The 19,162-nt window shown below is 55.2% G+C and overlaps 2 protein-coding genes across 4 annotated transcripts; both read left to right on the top strand.

Moving 5' to 3' along the window:
- Nucleotides 1-1,019: 1,019 nt before the first annotated feature.
- On the top strand, nt 1,020-6,113 carry PGLYRP2 (peptidoglycan recognition protein 2). Its single transcript, XM_016209343.2, has 5 exons — nt 1,020-1,110; nt 2,202-3,329; nt 4,105-4,315; nt 4,842-5,139; nt 6,024-6,113. The coding sequence occupies exons 1-5, from the start codon at nt 1,020-1,022 to the stop codon at nt 6,111-6,113; spliced, it is 1,818 nt and encodes a 605-aa protein (XP_016064829.2).
- A 2,909-nt stretch (nt 6,114-9,022) lies between these two features.
- Nucleotides 9,023-19,162, top strand: RASAL3 (RAS protein activator like 3). Of its 3 annotated transcripts, none has more exons than XM_087816038.1 (17): nt 9,023-9,347; nt 11,136-11,266; nt 11,398-11,476; nt 11,587-11,648; nt 12,026-12,063; nt 12,719-12,845; nt 12,933-13,031; nt 13,474-14,016; nt 14,318-14,462; nt 14,724-14,868; nt 15,684-15,920; nt 16,007-16,208; nt 16,331-16,449; nt 17,617-18,007; nt 18,281-18,438; nt 18,850-18,913; nt 19,019-19,162. In XM_087816038.1, exons 1-17 carry the CDS (start codon nt 9,023-9,025, stop codon nt 19,160-19,162), a joined length of 3,009 nt encoding a protein of 1,002 aa, XP_087672164.1. The 3 variants fall into 3 exon arrangements, with proteins under 3 accessions (XP_087672164.1, XP_087672163.1, XP_087672162.1); XM_087816037.1 differs by having other exon boundaries at nt 12,026-12,096; XM_087816036.1 differs by having other exon boundaries at nt 11,392-11,476; nt 11,587-11,660; nt 12,026-12,096.

Genomic DNA, 19,162 nt, shown 5'->3' with positions numbered 1-19,162 from the left:
CAGACCACTTCCTACACTTGGTTCTACGGGGGAGAGCCCCATCCCAAAATCCTTGGAAAATGGGACTCAGAGGATATTTCCTCAGATTCCCCTGGGGAGTGGCCCCCATTTACTCTCCCCATGAGGACATTACTCCTGAGCCCCCCTGTGTACCCAGCTTTGTGCTGGGTGATGCTGAGTCCCCAGAAGGGAAGATACTGCATATCTGAGCAGGCCCTACCCTGGGGAATCCCAAGCCTGGCTCAGCCTGGGCATTCCCGGGCCTGCCCAGGGCCTGGCCTTTGCTGAGCGCCCAGCCTAGTGGGTCCCCCGGAAACTCCCCAGGCTAGTTTCGGGGTGGGAGGCCCACAGTGAAGCAATTTACACAGTAGCTCCAGTCACATTAAGCCCATCCCACTGGAAGCTCAAATAAAGGGGAAGCAGGCTCACTTCAGCAGGACTCAGACACAGCCCCGGGAGAAGAGAGAGGACGGACCCCCCACTGTCAACCCAGGTGAGCCAAGAAATCGGCTCCTGGGACAATCCCTGCTTTCAGCCACATATAGTGGCTTGGGATCAGGAGCTGGAAATGGATGAGAGAAGACATCTCCATAGTCCCCTGGGCTCACAGTGAGCCTTGGCAAAAATATTCCCCAGTCCCTGTACTCACGGTCTCTGCCTGAGCCTGAAGGGCAGGTAGCCAAGGCAGGAGGCAGTGCTAACTTCAGGCATGTCCTTCTCTCCCCTCCCCCAGCAAAGCCAGTCTTACCAGTTGGGCTGGCACTTGAGAGTCCCCTGTGGTGCCCAGCAACAGCTACTGAATGACCAAGAAAGGGGTAGGATGGGAGAGCCCCTGATACCCACATGTCCTTGACCCAGGGTACTCTGACCCCACGCCCCTGCTGCGTCCCACCCACAGCTCTGCAAGAGGCAGCCATGTCATTCACCCCTGGACTTTGACAGTGGCCAAAGGCACCACTCAGTTCTCCATGCCTGTCTCCTTCTAGCTCTGCCGAAGTCTCTGCTGAGGTCAACCAAATATGACCCTGCGAAGCTGGAATCCCACAACAGTAGTCCAGGGTATCCTCTGGATCCTGCTTGGATTTTTGCTGTGTCCGGAACCAGGGACAGGTAGGTCAGAAGGTAGATCCCTGTGGCAAGAACAATCAATTCTGAAGAAGTGTACTGCTGTTCCCTCTATGTCCAGCCCTGTACAGGGTAAGACTGGAGTCCCCAGGAGACCCCGGTCTCGAGGAACCCCCAGTCTGGGGACACAGATGCTCCCAGCCCTACCAGGTCAAGGCAGGGGTTGGGGACAGGCCTGGTGCCAGAAGAGCAAAAATCAGGAAAGATTCCTGCAGGAGGGGACACAGATCTAGGACAGGAAGGAGAAGAATTTTAGTTGGGGAGGAGCAGGAAAGGGCATTTTAGGCAGAGAGAAGAACAGAGTAATTACAGTGTGGACGGTTTGGAGAAGAACCCTAATTCCTGGGTTCATAATTGTGCCTCTGCCACTTCCTATCTGTGTGAGCTTAGGCAGGTCATTTAACCTCTCTGTGCTCATAGAGTCATTGTAAAGATTAAATTTGTTAAGTTATGTAAGTCATCTAGAATGGTGGCTGGTACATAATAAATGTTTAATAAATGTTAGCTATTATTCAACATCCCACCCCAGCCCTGAGCCCAGCATTTCTGGGTTCCAGGTTCAGCTGCTGACTTTTCCCCCACAAGACACAGGCCCATCCTCTCCTACACTGAGCATCCTCCAGACACCTAGCCCTTTAAAATCTCCCAAAGTCCAATCTATCACCAAAAACTGTCCATCTTTCCCTCAAAATACCTGGGGACTCTTCCCATTTTGTCCATCACACTGCCATCGCCCTAGCTTTGGCAATCTTTATTGCTCACCTCCACACCGTTTCCCCTTCTCTCCTCTAGCCAATTCATTCTCCACCGGCAGCCAAAGGGGCAATCTTAGAATGCTAGCCTGAGTGCATCTCGCTCCTGCTCATGAACCTGCCATGGCTTCCCGATGCTCACAGATTATCTAAGCTCATTAACCTGTTATCTGTGCCTTAGTTTCATCATTTACATGAGGATGGTGTTGGGGGGTCACAGGGTTGTCATATAGAGAGCAGAGGGCGTTGAGAAGATGTGGAAGCAGGAAGCTCAGGAACAGGGGGTGCTGGGCTGCTGGGCTAATGCCATCCCTCCTCCTGCAGCATCCCTGCCCCTCCTCATGGACTCTGTCATCCAGGCTCTGGCTGAGCTGGAGCAGAAGGTGCCGGTTACCAAGGCCAGCCACACTGTCTCTGTGTGGGATCTGTCAGCCCAGGACTCTGATCCCCATGATCCCCTCCATCACTTCCTACTAGAGGGACGAAGTCTCGCATTCACCAAGTTGGATCCTTCCACACTGAGTCCAGAGCTACGAGGCCTGACTAAGGAGGTGGCCCGACACGGTGTGCAGGGCAGGCAGGAATACGGGGTTGTGCTGGCACCCGATGGCTCGACGTTGGCTGTGGAGCCTCTTCTGGAAGGGCTGGAAGCTGGGCTGCAGCGGCACAGGATCATAAACTTGCCCTTGGGCATCCCAACCACCCCTCCAGGGGCCGGAGACACCTTTCCAGATGTTGGGGTGGTGGTTCCTGATGTAAGAGTCACCTTCCCAGGACTCAGGGATGCCTCTCCAAATGTCAGCTCTGCAGATGTCGAAGCTATGTCTCCAAATGTTAGAGTCACAGATCTCAATGTAGAAGCCAGCTTTAAAGATGTCCTAGCCCCCTCCCCAGATGTCCAAGTTACCTCTCCAGATGACCAAACCTCCTCTCCAGATGCAAAAGCAAAGTCCCCAACCACTGTGGACAGCCTCCTGGTGGTCACCTTGGCCAGAAACCTGGGTCTGGCCTTCCTCCAGGGTCCCCAGACCCAGAGCTACCCAGGCCTGGGAGCTGAGGGCTGCTGGGACCAGGTCTCTGTTCCCAGGAACTTCACACTCCTGGACCCTGAGGCATCACCACTTACCACTGCCTTCCTCAATGGTGCTCTGGATGGGATCCTTCTTGGGGACTACCTGAGTCGAGTCCCTGAGCCCCGGCCACCCCTCAGCCACCTCCTGAGACAGTACTATGGAGATGGGGTGGCTGGAGACCCAGGATTTCGCAGCAACTTCCGCCGGCAAAACGGAGCTGCTCTGACTTCAGCCCCTGATCTGACCCAGCAGGTGTGGGGCACCCTCATCCTGCTACAAAGGCTGGAACCAGCACACCCTCAGCTGCAGGGCATGAGCCAAGAACAGCTGGCACAGGTGGCCACCCGTGCCTCCAAGGAGTTCACTGAAGCCTTCCTGGGTGAGAAGGGCCCCCAATCCCTGTGACCCTCCCTCTCAGACACAGACCACTGTCAGCCCCATGTGGTTAGGGGGATTCCAGAGGGAGCAATAAGGCTCTGGTTGGGGAGCCAGGGCAGCTGTACAGGTGAGGAAAAGCTATATTTGAGTCTTGAAGGATGAATAGGAGCTCATCGGACAGCAAAAAAAATTTTTTAAGTGAGAAAGAAGGCATTACAGGAGATGGGCTCAGCACATGCAAAGACTCAGAGATTGGAATGGAAGTTCAGCCAGTCACTCATGTGAATCTTTCAGTGAGTTGCTTCACTTCTCTGAACCTCACTTTCTTCAGTGAAGCAGGGTAAATCTACCTCTCGGATTTACTGGATGGTTTGAGAAAGATGGAATCATGTAAAGCAAGTAGCACACAACTGGAGTGTAATAAATGCGGGCCAAGATTCCTCTTTTCAGTGTGGCTGTCTCTCCTAGGCTCAGAGCAGGGCCAGCTGCAGAGTGTTGTAAAGATCCTGGGTTGAAAAGATCCTTGAAGTCTGAACCACAGTTCTTGGGGTGTATCGTGAAAGGGGCGGGAGTCATAGTCGATATTCCGATAGAACAGAGATGCTGTTGGATTAGTTAAGGTCGATTCCAAAGGAGGCCAGTGTGGTGTGAGACTGAACTGTCCTCAAATCTGGAAGGAGGCTGAGGGAGTGGCCCACAGGTGCGCTCTAATGGAGGTGCAGGCGGCAGGAAGAGAAACGCCGGCTGACCCCAGCCCTGGACGCCCTTCCCCGCAGGGTGCCCGGCCATCCACCCCCGATGCCGCTGGGGTGCGGCCCCGTACCGGGGCAGCCCGACGCCGCTGAGGCTGCCGCTCGGTTTCTTGTATGTGCATCACACATACGTGCCGGCGCCTCCCTGCACCACCTTCGCGCGCTGCGCTCACAACATGCGCTCCATGCAGCGCTTCCACCAGGGAACGCACGGCTGGGACGACATCGGCTACAGGTAGGCGGGGCCTGCGAGGGGCGGGATCTAGTCCTCTGCGGAACCTAGGTGGGCGGAGCCTAACGCAGGGGGCGGGTTGGACCAGGGCAAACCCGAAGAAATGGAGGCGTGGGTGGGCGGGGTCACGGTGGAGAGAGGCGTGGCCTATACGGGGGTGGGGCCTTTGCGGCGGGGCCCACGCGGTACCCTTGGATATGGGTGGGACAAGGAAAGGAGGCGGGGCCTGGGGGAAGGGCAGGACCCGCGGTAAGCGCTGGGGCTGGAACTGAGGCAGAGTAGTGATGGGGTTGGGCCTAAGACGGAGCTGGGCTGTGAACTGGGCTGGAGCTAGACTTCAGACAATGGGAGGGGGCTGGACAGAAAGGGGCGAGGCCATGTCAGAGAAACTGGAGGGTTACTGGAGCGACACTTGGTAGAGGAGGGGGACGAGGCTGGGCCAGGCACAGTGCAATCAGGCTGCACTTGGCACAGATATGGGGCAGGGCAACCCTGACGCCGCACGTGCCTGCCCCCCTCTCCTCCGCAGTTTCGTGGTGGGCTCAGACGGCTACGTGTACGAGGGTCGCGGCTGGCACTGGGTGGGCGCGCATACACGAGGCCACAATTCCCGCGGCTTCGGCGTGGCCTTCGTGGGCAACTACACCGCGGAGCTGCCTGCTGAGGCCGCGCTGCGCACGGTGCGCGACGTGCTCCCCAGGTGCGCGATGCGCGCTGGCCTCCTGCGGCCAGACTACAAGCTGCTCGGCCACCGCCAGGTCGTGCGTACGGACTGCCCGGGCGACGCGCTCTTCCACCAGCTGCGCACCTGGCCGCACTTCGACGAGGTGAATCCGCGACGTCAGCACAACCTTCGCCTGCGACCGTTCTGACTCAAGCTCAACCCCTGACCCCTGACCCCTGCCTGTCAGCCCAACTTCAGCAGGCCCCTCCCTTTCCTGTAACCCCTATACCCGCACAGCCTCAGCCAGGCCCGTGGTCTCCCTTGCAGCCCTTCTATTTGTGCAACCTAGTCCCAGCCTTTAAGTTGTTATGCTCACAACATTTCCTACCCCCTGTCCTCTGCCTGTACAACCTTAGCCTAGCCTCTGACCTAGCCAGCTTGCTGTTTGCCCAGCCTCCAATACCTCTGCCCTCCCAACCAGGCCATGGACCTTGATTCCTGCAGCATCTCCTCTGCCCTCACAACTTCAGCCTGGCCTGCATCACCTCTAGCCAAGTCACAATGCTTCTGCCTGCACAACCTCATCCCAGTCCACATAACCTTGGCCTCACCCCTGCCGCCTATCCAAAAGATCTCTGTATACACAACAGTAACCTAGCCAGTGTCCTTCTACAGAAAACCCCTTTGCCTGCACATCCTCTGCCCAGCTCCTTACCATATGTTGCAGTCTTCTGCCCAATCTCAGTCCTGAGGATGCTTGCTCAGCTCCAGCCTCCCTGACCCTTGATGACAATCCTTATGCTGCAGCAATCTAGGCCCAACCAGTACACCCTTTTCCCAGCCCCTGACCTCGATTTCCAAACATGTCTACTCACACACCTGCGCAATCTTGTGCTACCTACATGCTTCCATTCTATTGCATCAAGCTGGCCTGCAGTCAGCGTTGTACCCACCCCCTCTCTTCCTTGTGCAGAGAGTCCCACCATGAGGAAAGGAGACCCAGCCTCACCCCAACCCCCAAGCCTCACAGTCTCTTGTCTTTTCTAGACTGTAAAGTCAAGAACTGCCAGGAGGGCCTCCAGGAGATCCAAGAGGAAGCCATCTCCAGTGACCCTGCCAGCCACAGACCTCCAATAAAGAGATTCTGTGTCTATGCAACATTTGTGTTTGCACATGTCGTCTTAGTTTGGGTTTGCCCAGAATTAGACCCCGAGACAAGAATTCCAGTGCAAGTAGTTTGGGAGGTGATCCCAGGACATATCATTTGGGGTACAAAGAAGAGAGGTAGGAAAGGGAAGGCATCCCAGAGAGGGTGCTTTATCAAGCAAGTTGGCACTGAGGACACATGGAGCTCAATCCCGCTGGGGACCTCTGGAGGACAGTGTAGAACACACATCTCAAAGTCATCCCACCCACCCACTGAGGGAAATGGGGTATTTGATTATCCAACTTCCATAGTCATTGGCTGAGGGCTGCTCTCAGGGAGGTGCTAATTCTCTGGAACTTTTGGGCTGCTTGTTGCATGGGCTCCATCTGTCAGATAAAGTCCTCCAGCAAAAAAATGCAGGGAACTGGGAGTGGAGCCAGTATGCAATGAGGTGATAAACACTCAGGGATACAGCAGAGCACAGGAAGACTCCACGTGTGTGCTGTGAGTGGCAGTGAGTGCAGTGAGTACGAATAAGATGGGCATATCTACGGTATGTACACCTGCCTGGACACATCCAGCTCCAGAAGGGTCTTTGGCCCTCACTGAACACCCTCCTTCTCAGGATGGGTTATAGAATTTGTGAGGCTCAGCACAAATTAAAATGCAGGGTCCCTTGTTCAAAAAGCAAGAACTTCAAGACAGCAAGAACAGAGCATTAAATCAAATGTAGTGTGGAGCCCTTCTGAGTGTGGGGTCCTGGGTGACTGCACAGGCCACACACCCATCAAGGTGATCTTACCCACCCAACCCCCTGGATTCTGGTCTCCCTTGCCTTTTCAAAAACTGTTCCTTCTACCCAGCATGCTCTTCCCATGGCCAGCATCTTCTCATGCTTCAGGTTGCAAATGTCACCTCCTTGTGGACGTCTTCCTGGATTTTTCCAACTCAAAGAGCATAACTTCTGCTTGGTCTTTACTCCAGTCTGTCTATTTTCTCCTAAGCCCTCCTCACCAGGTAGAAATGTGCTGCATTTGTGTTCAGGATCTGTTTCCCTCACTAAACTGTGAGCTCCAGGAAGGCAGGAATCATGTTTGTTTAGCTCTCCATGGCTTCTCTGGCATCTAGCATGTAGTAGGCCCTCAGGAAACATTTTTTAATAAAAGAAGGCTCCTGTCCTAGCCAGTTTGGTTAGAGCATCAGCCTGTGGACTGAAGAGTCCCAGGTTCGATTCCAGCAAAGGTATGTACCTCGGTTGCAGGCTCAATCCCCAGCCAGGGTCAGAGTGTATTCAGGAGGTAACTGTCTCTCTCATATAGATCTCTCTCTCTTCTCTCTCTTCCACTCTCTCTCTCTCTCTCTCTCCCTTCCACTCTTTCTGAAAAAAATGAAAAAAATATCCTTGGGTGAGGATTAAAAAAAAATAGAAAAAATAAAAGAAGCCTCCTATAATAAACCTTCTGAAACTGATATTATCATTGTGTTGTACAAATATGGAAACCAAGGCTCAGAGAGAGGAAGTGACTTGCCTGAGGTCACACAGTGAGAGAAGGACCAGCTGGCACTGGAAGCCACTCTTGCCTGGGCCAGGATTCTACTGACTGTCATGTTGACTCATTTATTCCTCACAATAGTATTTGCCCACCTCTTTTTTCAAGAAAAGATTTATTAGGAAAGTGCATCAATTAATTTTCACAACTGAACACATCCACGTAACTAGGACCCAGCTCAAGAAATAGACATGTTTGCCCGGCCAGAGTGGTTCAGTTGGTTGAGTGTCATCCTGTGCACCAAAGGACTGCCAGTTCGATTCCTGGTCAGGGCACATGCCTGGGTTGCAGGTTCAATCCCAGTCAGGAACATGAAGAAGGCAGCTGATTGATGTTTCTCTCTCACATCAATCTCTCTCTCTCTCCCTTCCTCTCTCTAAGCATGTCCTCAGGCAAGGATTAAAAAAAAAAAAAAGACATGTTAAATTTATGTTATGTGACTTTCACCTCAATTTTAAAAGCAGAAACCAAAGCCATGATCAGTTCCCAGAAGCCTCCCTCATGCCCACCCTCACTAGCCCCTCCAAAGGAAACTGACATCCTGACTTGCTGCACGTAATTTTGCTTGCTTTGAAACTTTATATAAATGGAATAATACAGTCTTCTCTTTTTTCTTTTTACTTATTTATTTTCTTGCTCAGCATTGTCTGAGATTCATCTGAGTTCAGTCATTCGGTAGTTTGTTCATTTTCATTGCTGCATGTCATTCCACTGTGGAAACAGACCACAATTTACTCATTTTAGGGTATACGTACACTTGGGTTGTTGCCAGTTTGGGGCTATTATAAATAGTGCCAGTGGGCATTTCTATTGGGTGAACCACTGGGTCAGAGGAGAGGTGCATGATCAATGTTTCTTGATCAGGCCAAATAGTTTTCCAACTTGGGTGAATCGATTTACGCTCTAACCAGCAGTGGATGACAGTTCCAGGGCCTCCATGTTCTCATGAGCATTTGGGCAACGTGTACCCATTTTTCAGAGAAGGCAGCTGAGGTTCAGAGAGGGGCATATGCTGCCTTCTGGTTAGTGAGAGATTCTGGTTCCTGCTCTGTCACCACCTCTCCTCCTCCATCCTGCCCCCACTGTGCCCTCCCAACCTGGCTGTGGGGTAGGGTGAGACAGGCAGGGTCACGTGGAGAAGTGATCAGCAGGAGGAAGCCAGGCAGAGTGCAGACGGCTGTTGCCTCGGGCTGATCAGGAAATCAAGGTAAGGGAAGGAGTGCGTGTGGCCACCGAGGGGATTTTGTAGGGGCAGAGCTGAAAGTGGGGAGGGGGCCGAGATGAAGGCAGCATGTGGGCAGACAAGAGACAGAACTGTCACCCCCTTGTCCCCCAGGAGAATCCCCACTATGGACCCACTATCAACAAGCCAGCCCTCCGAAGAAACCCAGCCTGCAGCCGGATCCCCGCTAACCTCCTACCGCTGGCACACAGGAGGTGGTGGGGAGAAGGGATCTGGAGGGTTCCACTGGGGCCGCCTTGCCAGCTGGGGGAGGGCACTGAGCCACCAGGAGCCCATGGTCAGCAGCCAACCAGCCCGTCGCTCCCTGTTCCGTCGCGTCCTCTCTGCGCCTCCCAAGGAGTCACGCACGAACCACCACAGAACATCCAAGACCCTCTGGCGGAGGCATAAGAGCCCACCGCTGGAACCAGATCCAGAGCTAGCGGCCTCAGGTACATGGCTCCCCCACTCAGAGCTTAGGCTGGGCTGGGAGGCCGGATGCTTGGGTTCTGTCTGCCTCCAGAGCATCAGCCATACAGACACAGGAAGTTGTGGGGAGTGCAAAAGCCCAACAGGAAGTGGCTGGGGCCCAGTTGCCCTCTTCCCTCTTTGCCCCTTACCCAGGGCCTGGGGGTGTGGGGTGTGGCCAAGGAGCTGTGGGCAAGGGGGTCCAGACTGGGGAAGAGACAGGGAATAGACTAATGATAGCGCTATCCAGATGCCAAATGGCCCTTGGCCCCAACTGGTCTCTTCTCATATCCAATGGCCCAGTCTCATCCTCTCCTGCCTGGATATCCATCTCAGGCTCCTCCTGCTCTCCTGCCCTCCAGCTTCCATGTTTTAGGTTCTTCACTTCCTTGGGCCTCAGGTTCCCCATCAATTAAATGGGAATCATGATCCCTACTTTAAGGGGTATATGATTTCATTCATTCATTCATTTATTCATTCATTCAAGCAAAAATCTGTTGAGCATTGACTATGTGTCAGGCCCTGATTTAGGCACTGAGGACACAGCAGTGAACAAAAGAGATGTCACTGGCTGCCCCGTGAGGCTCATGGGGTGGTGGGCATGAAAGATAATAAATGAGTATAAACAAGAAAATGACAGATGGGGCTCAGTGTTGCACAGAGGGATCTAGAAGGATGTCATGAGGTTTGGAGCTCCAGAGCATAAAGCACTAGCATATTTTAAGTGGTCCATTAACAGTGGGAGTTATTGTTTCTTCCCCTAGTGGTAAAACAATAGGACAGACAGGTAACCTGGGAAGGTTAGTTCAGCTCTCCTATTCCTGGAAGCTCATTTAATTCTTACCATTCATATTCTCATTTGGCAAAAGCATCCCTTCAACCCCCTTCCAGAGTATCAGGTATTGCCCACTCCATAGTATCCAGAGAGAGCTCTCTAACAAGCAGGCCAGATCCTCGCATTCTCAAACATTCCCGTGGCTCCCCACTACCCCCAGGATAAAACTCCCTCTAACTGGCACCCAAGGTCCTGAACTAATCTCTTTCTGGACCTTCTCTTCTAGCCTCTGAGCCCTCCGAAACTTTTGCCCTTCCCTTTATTTCCTTGGGCTTTGCTGTCTCTCAGCCTTTGGTCAAACTGTTCCTGCCATTATCCCTTTCATCTCTGTCAAAATCCAACCTGCCGTTCAAGCCCTAGCACAAACTTATACTCTCTGGGAGGCTTTCCCTGGCCTGCTGCACTACGACCACCTCTATCCTGACATTTTTCTGTTCCTTTCTCAAACTTTGAATATAGTCCACCTTAGACTAGTTATTTATGTAAGGAATCAAGGCTGTTGTCTGTTGTTTAACTTCTTGGACCTACCCACTGTCTTGGTTAAGAGAAGGATGCTTGTGTCTGAGGCCCAGCTCAATCACTCACAAACTGTGTGAACCTGGGCAAGTCACTCAATCTCTCTAGGTTTCAGTTTCCTCCTTGGTAAAATGGGGGTTATAATAGCCCTTTTAATGACTTTGGAGGATTATATGAGAGAATGTGTGTGGAGCAGTAAACACAGTACAGGTCACATAGTAGGTGGGTTGAGTCCACTACCTAAGGCCAGTGGGGACAAGACCTAGAGAGGGGCCTATCTCAGCAATTACCTGACATGACTGCCTTGGGGGAGTGAGAGGAGGCAATTAGGAAGGAACTCCAGTGAGACTTGGTGAACGGAAAGGGTGGTCTGAGGTTCAGGAAGAACTCCCAGGTTCCCAGCACCTCCTCCTCTACCCAGAACTTGAGCCAGAGCCGGAGCCCCCTACCCTACAGATCCCTGAGGCCCCCACACCCGATGTGCCAGTCTGGAACATTGAAGCCTTCACTCTGCTCGATGGGAGGCTGGTGCTGCTTGGGGGTGAGGAAGAGGTGAGAGAGGGCTTATGGACAAGGGGAAGAAAGGAGGGGAAGGGAGGGGGGATTATGGAAAGGTGTCTGCCTCTCCCTCGGTCTGTCTGCCTGCCTTCCCTCTCTGACTACCCACTCCTGTGGAGGAGCAGGGTCCTCGCCAGTCCCGCGTAGGGAGCGCTAGCTCTGAGAGCAGCATCCAGGTGGCCATGGGGAACCTTAGGGATCCAGGTAAGTAAGCATGAGAGGTGAGAAGGGCTGGGGCACTTGGGAGCCTGTTAAGGTGGGGCAGAATCCAAGATGATCCAGTCTCCCAACCTTCCACCCCTGAACACCCACAGACCGAATCCCTGGAAAGACTGAACCAGAAGCTGCTGGCCCCAACCAGGTCCACAACGTTCGGGTGAGGCATCCAGTGGGGGGTGGAGGGGAGAGAAAACGCTTCCAGACCCTCAGAGGTGAACAGGGACTCTTACTGGGTGATTCTGGGCACCACTGTCTGGGCACCAGAACCTCTCTGGGCCTCAGTGTCTCTGTCAAATGGAGTTAATGGGAGAACCTCCCTCTCTGGGCTGTGTATGAGAAATCAATAGAGAATGCAGGAAAGCATACAATTGGTGTCTTAGAAATTGGAGCTCTTGGTTGCTTTTATTATTCTTGGTATTACAGCCTGAGGTTCTGGTCCCCCCAAGACTAACAGATCCTCCAGGACACCCTGAGGGAAAAGGAGCTGAGGAGGGAACCCAGAGTTCTCCCCAACTGACATCCCTCTCCCCATAGGGGTTGCTCAAGCGGCTGAAAGAAAAGAAAAGGGCCAGGTCAGAGCTGGGAGCCAATGCCTCTCGGGATGGGTAAGAGTCTCTGAGGGGCTAGAGGGGCTGGGATTCAACATTGTCCCCTCCCCGTCATCCTGCCTATCATTCTGACCTTCACCACATGCCCCCCAAAGCCCCTCTATGTCCTGCCCTGTGTTGGGCCATGCTGGGGTCACTGAAAGACCCTAACATGGAGCCAATCCCCCATGGAAGAGTGGGAGCAGAGTCTGAAACAATAACTCTAGAACAGGAGCTAAATCAAAAACCTGGTCTGAGAGTGTCAGGGAAGAGAACTGAGCAGAGATCTGAAGGATGGGTGGAAATGAACTAGGCCAAGAAGGGCAGGGACAGCATTCCAGGCAGAGGGAACAGCATGTGCAAAGGCCAAGAGGTCTGACGAAGACACAAAAACAAGGCCAGGGTGACCAGAGTTCAGACAGTGAGGGATTAAGCCAAGGGAAGTGAGGTCAAATGGTGACAAGGGCTCTACTATGCAAGGTCATAGAGGCCACCATGAGAAGTGAGGTTGATCCTAAAAGTGATGGATTCGAGTCCAACTTAGGTTCAAGTCCATCCTGTCCTCCCTCCACCCTTCAGGCTGTAGGGGATGGTGAGGAGGGAAGATAGAAATGACGCTTTTCCCTTGTCCCCTCCTTAGACCCCCCAGTGCTCTGGGCTCTCGGGAATCGCTGACCACACTCTCTGAGCTGGACCTGGGCGCCCAGCGGGATGTGCGGGTCTGGCCATTGCACCCCAGCCTCCTGGAGGAGCCCCACTGCTTCCAGGTAAGTGTAGGCAACTCTTCACGTCATCCCGACCCTTTGGCTCCACGCTCGGTCTCCACCGCAACCTGGAATACCCCTCCGTAACAGGTAACGTGGGTAGGCGGAAGCCGCTGCTTCTCCTGTCGCTCGGCTGCTGAGAGAGATCGCTGGATCGAGGACCTTCGGCGCCACTTCCAGCCCAGTCAGGTCAGTACTGCGGAAAGTGGGAGAATGGAGGCCCCGCCCACAGCCCGGGCCCCACCCCTTTCACCACCCGGCTCCTTAGACACTCCGGCCGGTCCACACTTGTGCAATCACTCCGAGACCCTCCTCATCTAGTACCAGTCCCTAGCACAACGCCCCCGGTCCCATTCTTTTCAATCTGGACCCTATTTGCACCCAAAGCCCCGCCTACAAGGTAGTGGCCAAGTCCTCACAGCACGGCTGCTCCTCCCTACTATCTAGAGCCGACCTATCCCGGACAACACAGAACAGCTAGAGGGCTTCTGCGTAGCCACCTTGGGACCCCTGTGGTCCCACTGTCGTCCTCCAGGGGCTCAGCGACCTCCCTGGGGACATGGGCCCCGCATTTCACCTCTGGTGCCCACCATCGAGCCCCCACTCCTCTCCCCACCACTCTGGTCCGCAGGACAACAGGGAACGCGAAGAGACGTGGCTGAGCGTGTGGGTGCACGAAGTGAAGGGACTGCCCCGGGCAGCGGCGGGGGCGCCGGGAGTGCGCGTTGAGCTGTGGCTGGACGGCGCGCTACTGGCGCGCACGGCGCCGCGGGCTGGCCCGGGCCCGCTCTTCTGGGCAGAGCGCTTCCACTTCGAGGCGCTGCCGCCAGCGCACCGCATGTCGCTGCGTCTGCGCGGAGCGGGCCGGGGGAGCGCGGCGCTGGGCCGCGCGACACTGGCGCTGGAGGAGCTGGGCGCCCGCCGCGCGCCGGCCGCGGGCGTAGAGCGCTGGTTCCCCCTGCTCGGGGCACCAGCCGGCGCTGCCCTGAGGGCTCGCATCCGGGCAAGGCGCCTGCGCGTGCTGCCGTCGGAGCGCTACAAGGAGCTGGCGGAGTTCCTCACTTTCCACTACGCGCGCCTCTGCGGGGCACTCGAGCCCGAGCTGTCCGCGCAGGCCAAGGAGGAGTTGGCGGCTGCCATGGTGCGCGTGCTGCGGGCCACCGGACGGGCACAGGTGCGGCGCCGGGACCGGGAGGACCCGGGTGACCAGACCTAATGTCACCTGCGAGGGGCGGGGTACCCTGGGGGCGGGGTGTGAGCTTCAGCTGCGAAGGGCGGGGCCTGAGCTGAGCCTCAGTGCTGAAAGGCTTGAATTTCTGCTCTGGGGGGTGGAGGTTCCCATATGTTGGGTGCCCCAGCAGTGTGGACCAGGCCTGAGGGAGCGGGCCTGTCCCCAGGTGAGGGGGACTTGCCAAGGGCAGGGATTCCCCCTGGCTCAGTCTACATCCAGGCAACATGAACCCTGTTATGCCCAGGCACTGGTGACAGACCTGGGAACCGCTGAGTTGGCACGCAGTGGAGGTCGTGAGGCGCTGCTGTTCAGGGAAAATACATTGGCTACCAAGGCCATCGATGAGTACATGAAGCTGGTGGCACGGGACTACCTCCAAGAGACACTGGGTGAGCCGTGTGTATGTATGTGTGGGGGGCTACCAGAAGCTTGATGGGAGGACTAGGGGACCCCAGGGGAAATCTGGGAGTCCCTGGGTAACCTGGATTCTGGTAGTGGGCGATGCCTTGGAGGTGCTGGGATCCTGGAGGGAACTGGGGACTCCCTGAGATGTTAGGTGCCTCCAGAGAAAAATGGAGATAGAGTTGGAGGTTGGGTCTGGTGGGTCTGGTGGTTATGACCCTGGCCCATCTGGTTGTGCTGTGCTGCAGGGCAGGTTGTGCGGCGTCTCTGTGCCTCCACCGAGGACTGCGAGGTGGACCCCAGCAAGTGCCCATCCTCAGAGCTTCCCCAGCGCCAAGCCAGACTGCAAAATAGCTGTGAGGAGGTCTTCAAGAACATCATCCACTCCTATGAGTAAGGATCAGGGCTCCAGCACCTGAGCCTGCCCTCTCCTCCCAGCCACTGTTCTAGTTGCCAGATAAAATACAGGGTGCCCAGTTAAATGTGATGCAATATTTGGGACATACTTGTATTTTGAAACTATTTATTTTTTATCTGAAATGTTATCCTGTAGTTTTATTTGCTAACTCTGGTAACTCATTCCCAGTGTTATGCCACCTAACCCGATTGTAACCTGGGGTGCAATTCCTTGTCCTCTAACCACAGGTGACCCCATACCCTAATTCCATGCCACCTGACCCCAGTTATCATAGAACCTCAATCCTATGACCTCTGATTTCAGGTGATGCCATGCCCTCAATCCCATGGCCCCTGTCCTTAAGTAATCCTGTACCCCAAATCCCATGCAACTGATCACAGGAAACCTGGGATTCCGATTCCTTGACCTCTGACCCTAGGTTAACCTGTATGCCTAATCCCATGTCACCTGGGGCATCAATACCATGATTTCTGTACCTAGGTGACCCTGTGAGCCCATTTTATTCATATCATGTACTCTGTCTGGCACCACAGTCTTGTTATAACTAGATTCCAAGCTCATAGCCTCTGTCCCCATGTGAGCCTATATCCCCAACTCCAAGATTACTGACTCCAGAGGTCACCACAATAACACCACCATAAATCCTGGCCCCAAGCATCATTATTCCTGATATCTCTAATATTAGAACTCAGAATGCAGGTGACTCCTGATCCCTGACCTTAGGAATTTGATCATCCATGAACTTTATGCCCATACGCTCCCCCTTTGACCATTGCCTATTCTGTCCCAGCTGGTTCCCAGCAGAGCTGGGCACTGTGTTCTCAGGCTGGCGAGAAGCATGCAAAGAACGAGGCTCTGAAGCACTGGGCCCCCGACTAGTGTGTGCCTCTCTCTTCCTGCGGCTCCTGTGTCCTGCCATCCTGGCACCCAGCCTCTTTGGCCTGGCACCAGAGCACCCAGCACCTGCCCCAGCCCGCACCCTCACATTGATTGCCAAGGTCATCCAGAACCTCGCCAACCGAGCCCCGTAGGTGCTGGAAGGTTGGGGGGCATGGTGGGACCGTGGGGGTGTCAGGTACCTGATCTGATCCACCCAGTTGGACTCTGGCTCAGGTTTGGTGAAAAGGAGGCCTACATGGACTTTATGAATAGCTTCCTGGAGAGTCATGGACCTGCCATGCAACGCTTCCTAGACCAAGTGGCAATGGTGGATGTGGACACAGCACCCAGTGGTTACCAGGGCAGCAGTGACCTGGCCCTCCAGCTGGCGGTCCTGCATGCCCAACTCTGTACCATCTTTGCTGAACTCGACCAGGTATGGCCTGAGCCTAGAGCCCAGAAAATGGGGTAGGGAGGCAAGAGGGTAGGGAGGCAAGAAGGCAGGGAGCTTCTGGCCACAAAGAACTTGCTCAGCATCCTCCCTATATGCCTTGACAGGCAACCCGTGACAGCCTGGAACCGCTTCCCACCATCCTTCAAGCCATTGAGGAAGGCCAGCCTGTACCTGTGTCTGTGCCAATGCGTCTTCCACCACCCCCATCCCAGGTCTACTCCAGGTAACCTGCCTACCTCCAGTCTGGTCCAGTTCTGATAGGTGGGAGCAGAGGCAGGGCCAAAGGCAAGCTCAGGGTCAGACTGGAATCAGAGGTAAAGGCAGGATTATGTGAAGGCAAGACTATGTCAGGGGTCAGGGATCGGGTCACATTGGAGTGAGTGTCAGAAACGATGTTGGATGGAGGTCAGAGACTGGAGATAGGGTCATCCAAGTGGTCAGGGAGAGACTCACAGTGTAGTCAGAGAGCAAGCACAGGATCAGATTGAAGTCCAAGATGGGAATTGGTCATTGCAGTGGTCAGAGAGAGGTCACATCTGGTGTCAGAGGGAGAAAGTGGCATTGTGGTGAGTGAATGATCAGGTTTCAGTGAGAGGCTGTGGATGGGGTTAAATCAGGGGTCAGATGTTAAGATAAATCATCATCAAGGGTCAGGGACAGGTTCATATTGTAAGCAGAGGTCAGGGTCAGATGGGTCAAGGGTATGGTCAGAGTTATGTCTGGGGTCAGAGGTCAGGGACCGTGGTCTTTCAGGGGGCAGAGTCAGTTTAAATGTGTATATATATACACATATATATATGTTTTTATTGATTTCAGAGAGAGAAGGGGAGAGGGAGAAAGAGATAGAAACATCAATGATGAGAGAGACTCATCCATTGGTTGCCTCCTGCATGCCCCCTACTGGGGATGGAGCCAGCAACCTAGGCATGTGCCCTGACCAGGAATCCAACCTTGATCTCCAGGTTCATGGGTCCATGCTCAACCACTGAGCCACACTGGCTGGGCAAGACAGGGTCCGTTTAAAGTCAGGGGTTGGGGGTAAGAGGGGATCGGTTAGGAAGGAAGAGGATACCCTTGTGAGCAGAGTTTGAGCCCAAGGCCAAATTGGAATTGATGTTACAGAGAGGATCAAGTTAAGGGTCACATTGGGTCAGAGTTCAGGACAAGGCTAGAGAAGAGTCAAAGGTTATATTCGGGATGTGTCAAGGGTCATAGAGAAGACAGTATTGTCAGAAGTCCAGGACAGGGTCAGAGGTCAAAATGTGATTCCATCAGTGACTGGGTCACATAGAAGTAAAAAGATCATGGGTGTGGCCATTTCGGGTCAGAGCTAGGGGTGGGATCAGCTCAGGGCCAGTCAAGTGTCTGAGCTCCTCCATCCCACCCCCAGCTTTTCCGCAGGGAAGAAGCCCGGCTTCCTGCCCCCTCGGGACCTCCCCAAGCACACCCCTCTCATCTCCAAGAGCCAGTCCCTGCATAGCGTTCATGGCTCAGGAAGTTGGGCCCGGCAACGGCCAGATGAGGAGCGGCCCCCACGGCTGCCGCGGCAGGTGCAGCGCACGCAGAGCGTGCCGGCTGGCCGCCCTGCTCGCCGCCGCCCGTCTGCAGGACCTCGGCCGCGACCCAAAGGCTCCCTACGCACCGGCCCCACGCCCCGCGGCAGGCCCTGGATCGGGGCTTCAGCCTCGCTGCCCCGGAAGCCCTCAGTACCCTGGCAGCGCCAGCTGGACCAGCCGCAAGACAGAGACCAGGCGCTAAGCACGCTCCGACCCGTGGGCAAGGTGAGGTCCAACCCAGGTCCACTCGTGTAGGGGAGAGACGAGCCTGGAGGCCAGGCAGGCCTGGGTTCAAATATGAGCTCCCTGGGTAGTGTTACCCTGGGGCCTAGTCCAACCCCCTCTGAGCCTCAGTTTCTTCCTCTGTACAAGAGGGCGATGTTCCCCAAGAGGCAGGGCAGTGAGGAGGCAGAGCGCAAGGAACTGGAAGGTCAGGGTCTTCAGGGAGAAGGAACGGCGGGACGGCGGGTCAGGTTACAGTGGCTCCCTCCCCTACAGCTGGCAGAGCTGCGGTGCGAGGTGGCCGCCCTGCGAGAGGAACAGAAGGTGCTGTCCTGCCTCGTGGAGTCGCTGGGCACCCACATCCGGGTCTTGACTGAGCAGCAGCAGCAGCTTCGCGGCCAGGTGGAAGACCTGGACTCCAAGCTTGGGGGAAGGTGAGCCCTGCCTCTTCATTAGCTCCGCCCCCAGGGGTACCGCTATATGTAATCAGCACGGTCCATCCCTAGGTGAGCCCGCCCCCAGGTCCTAGGCAGGTCGTCTTATCTGGCCCTGTCCCTCAATCAGGCCCTCCCAAACAGCTTGGGCCAAGCCCTCTGAGTCTGGGCACGCCCCCACACCGGTCACCCACCCACCCAGGACTGGCCGAGCCCCGTCTCTAAAGGTTTCGTAGGTCCTTTCATCCTAGGCGTTCCAGGATCACATTTAGCCTCTTCAAGTTTACGTAGGTCCAGCCCTCTAGTTTGGACAGACCCCCGCCTCCAATTCCAAGCCCCGCCCCGGATCCCTTGCTCTCCAATCAGGGGCTGGAGGGGAGTTCCCCAACCCCTTGCCCCTGATTCGCACAGGACCTCGCGCTCGGATCCACAGCACGACACGCCTAGCAGTGAGGCCCACGGGCTGAAAAATCTGGTGAGACCCCCTGCCTGAATCCGGGGGCAGATCTGGGAGGCTAGGAAACGAGGGTTGGGGTGCAACCCTCCCCTGGCTCTGAGCCCACTGCCTCTGCCTCTCCAGGAGCACCGCCTGGCTGAAATGGAGAGTTCTCAAGCCCAGCTGAGGGATGCCATCCAGAGCCTGCAGCATCTTCCAAGGTCGCTGGGGTCCAAGAGCCAGCCCTTGACTCTCAAAGCACCCTGCGTTAACGGAGACACCACCTGA

This window comes from Miniopterus natalensis, chromosome 4 (assembly GCF_054644295.1).
Source record: "Miniopterus natalensis isolate mMinNat1 chromosome 4, mMinNat1.hap1, whole genome shotgun sequence".
Taxonomy (NCBI): Eukaryota; Metazoa; Chordata; class Mammalia; order Chiroptera; family Miniopteridae; genus Miniopterus; species Miniopterus natalensis.
The sequence above is the reverse complement of the archived record's forward strand: the minus strand, read 5'-3'. Positions and strand labels throughout refer to the sequence as shown.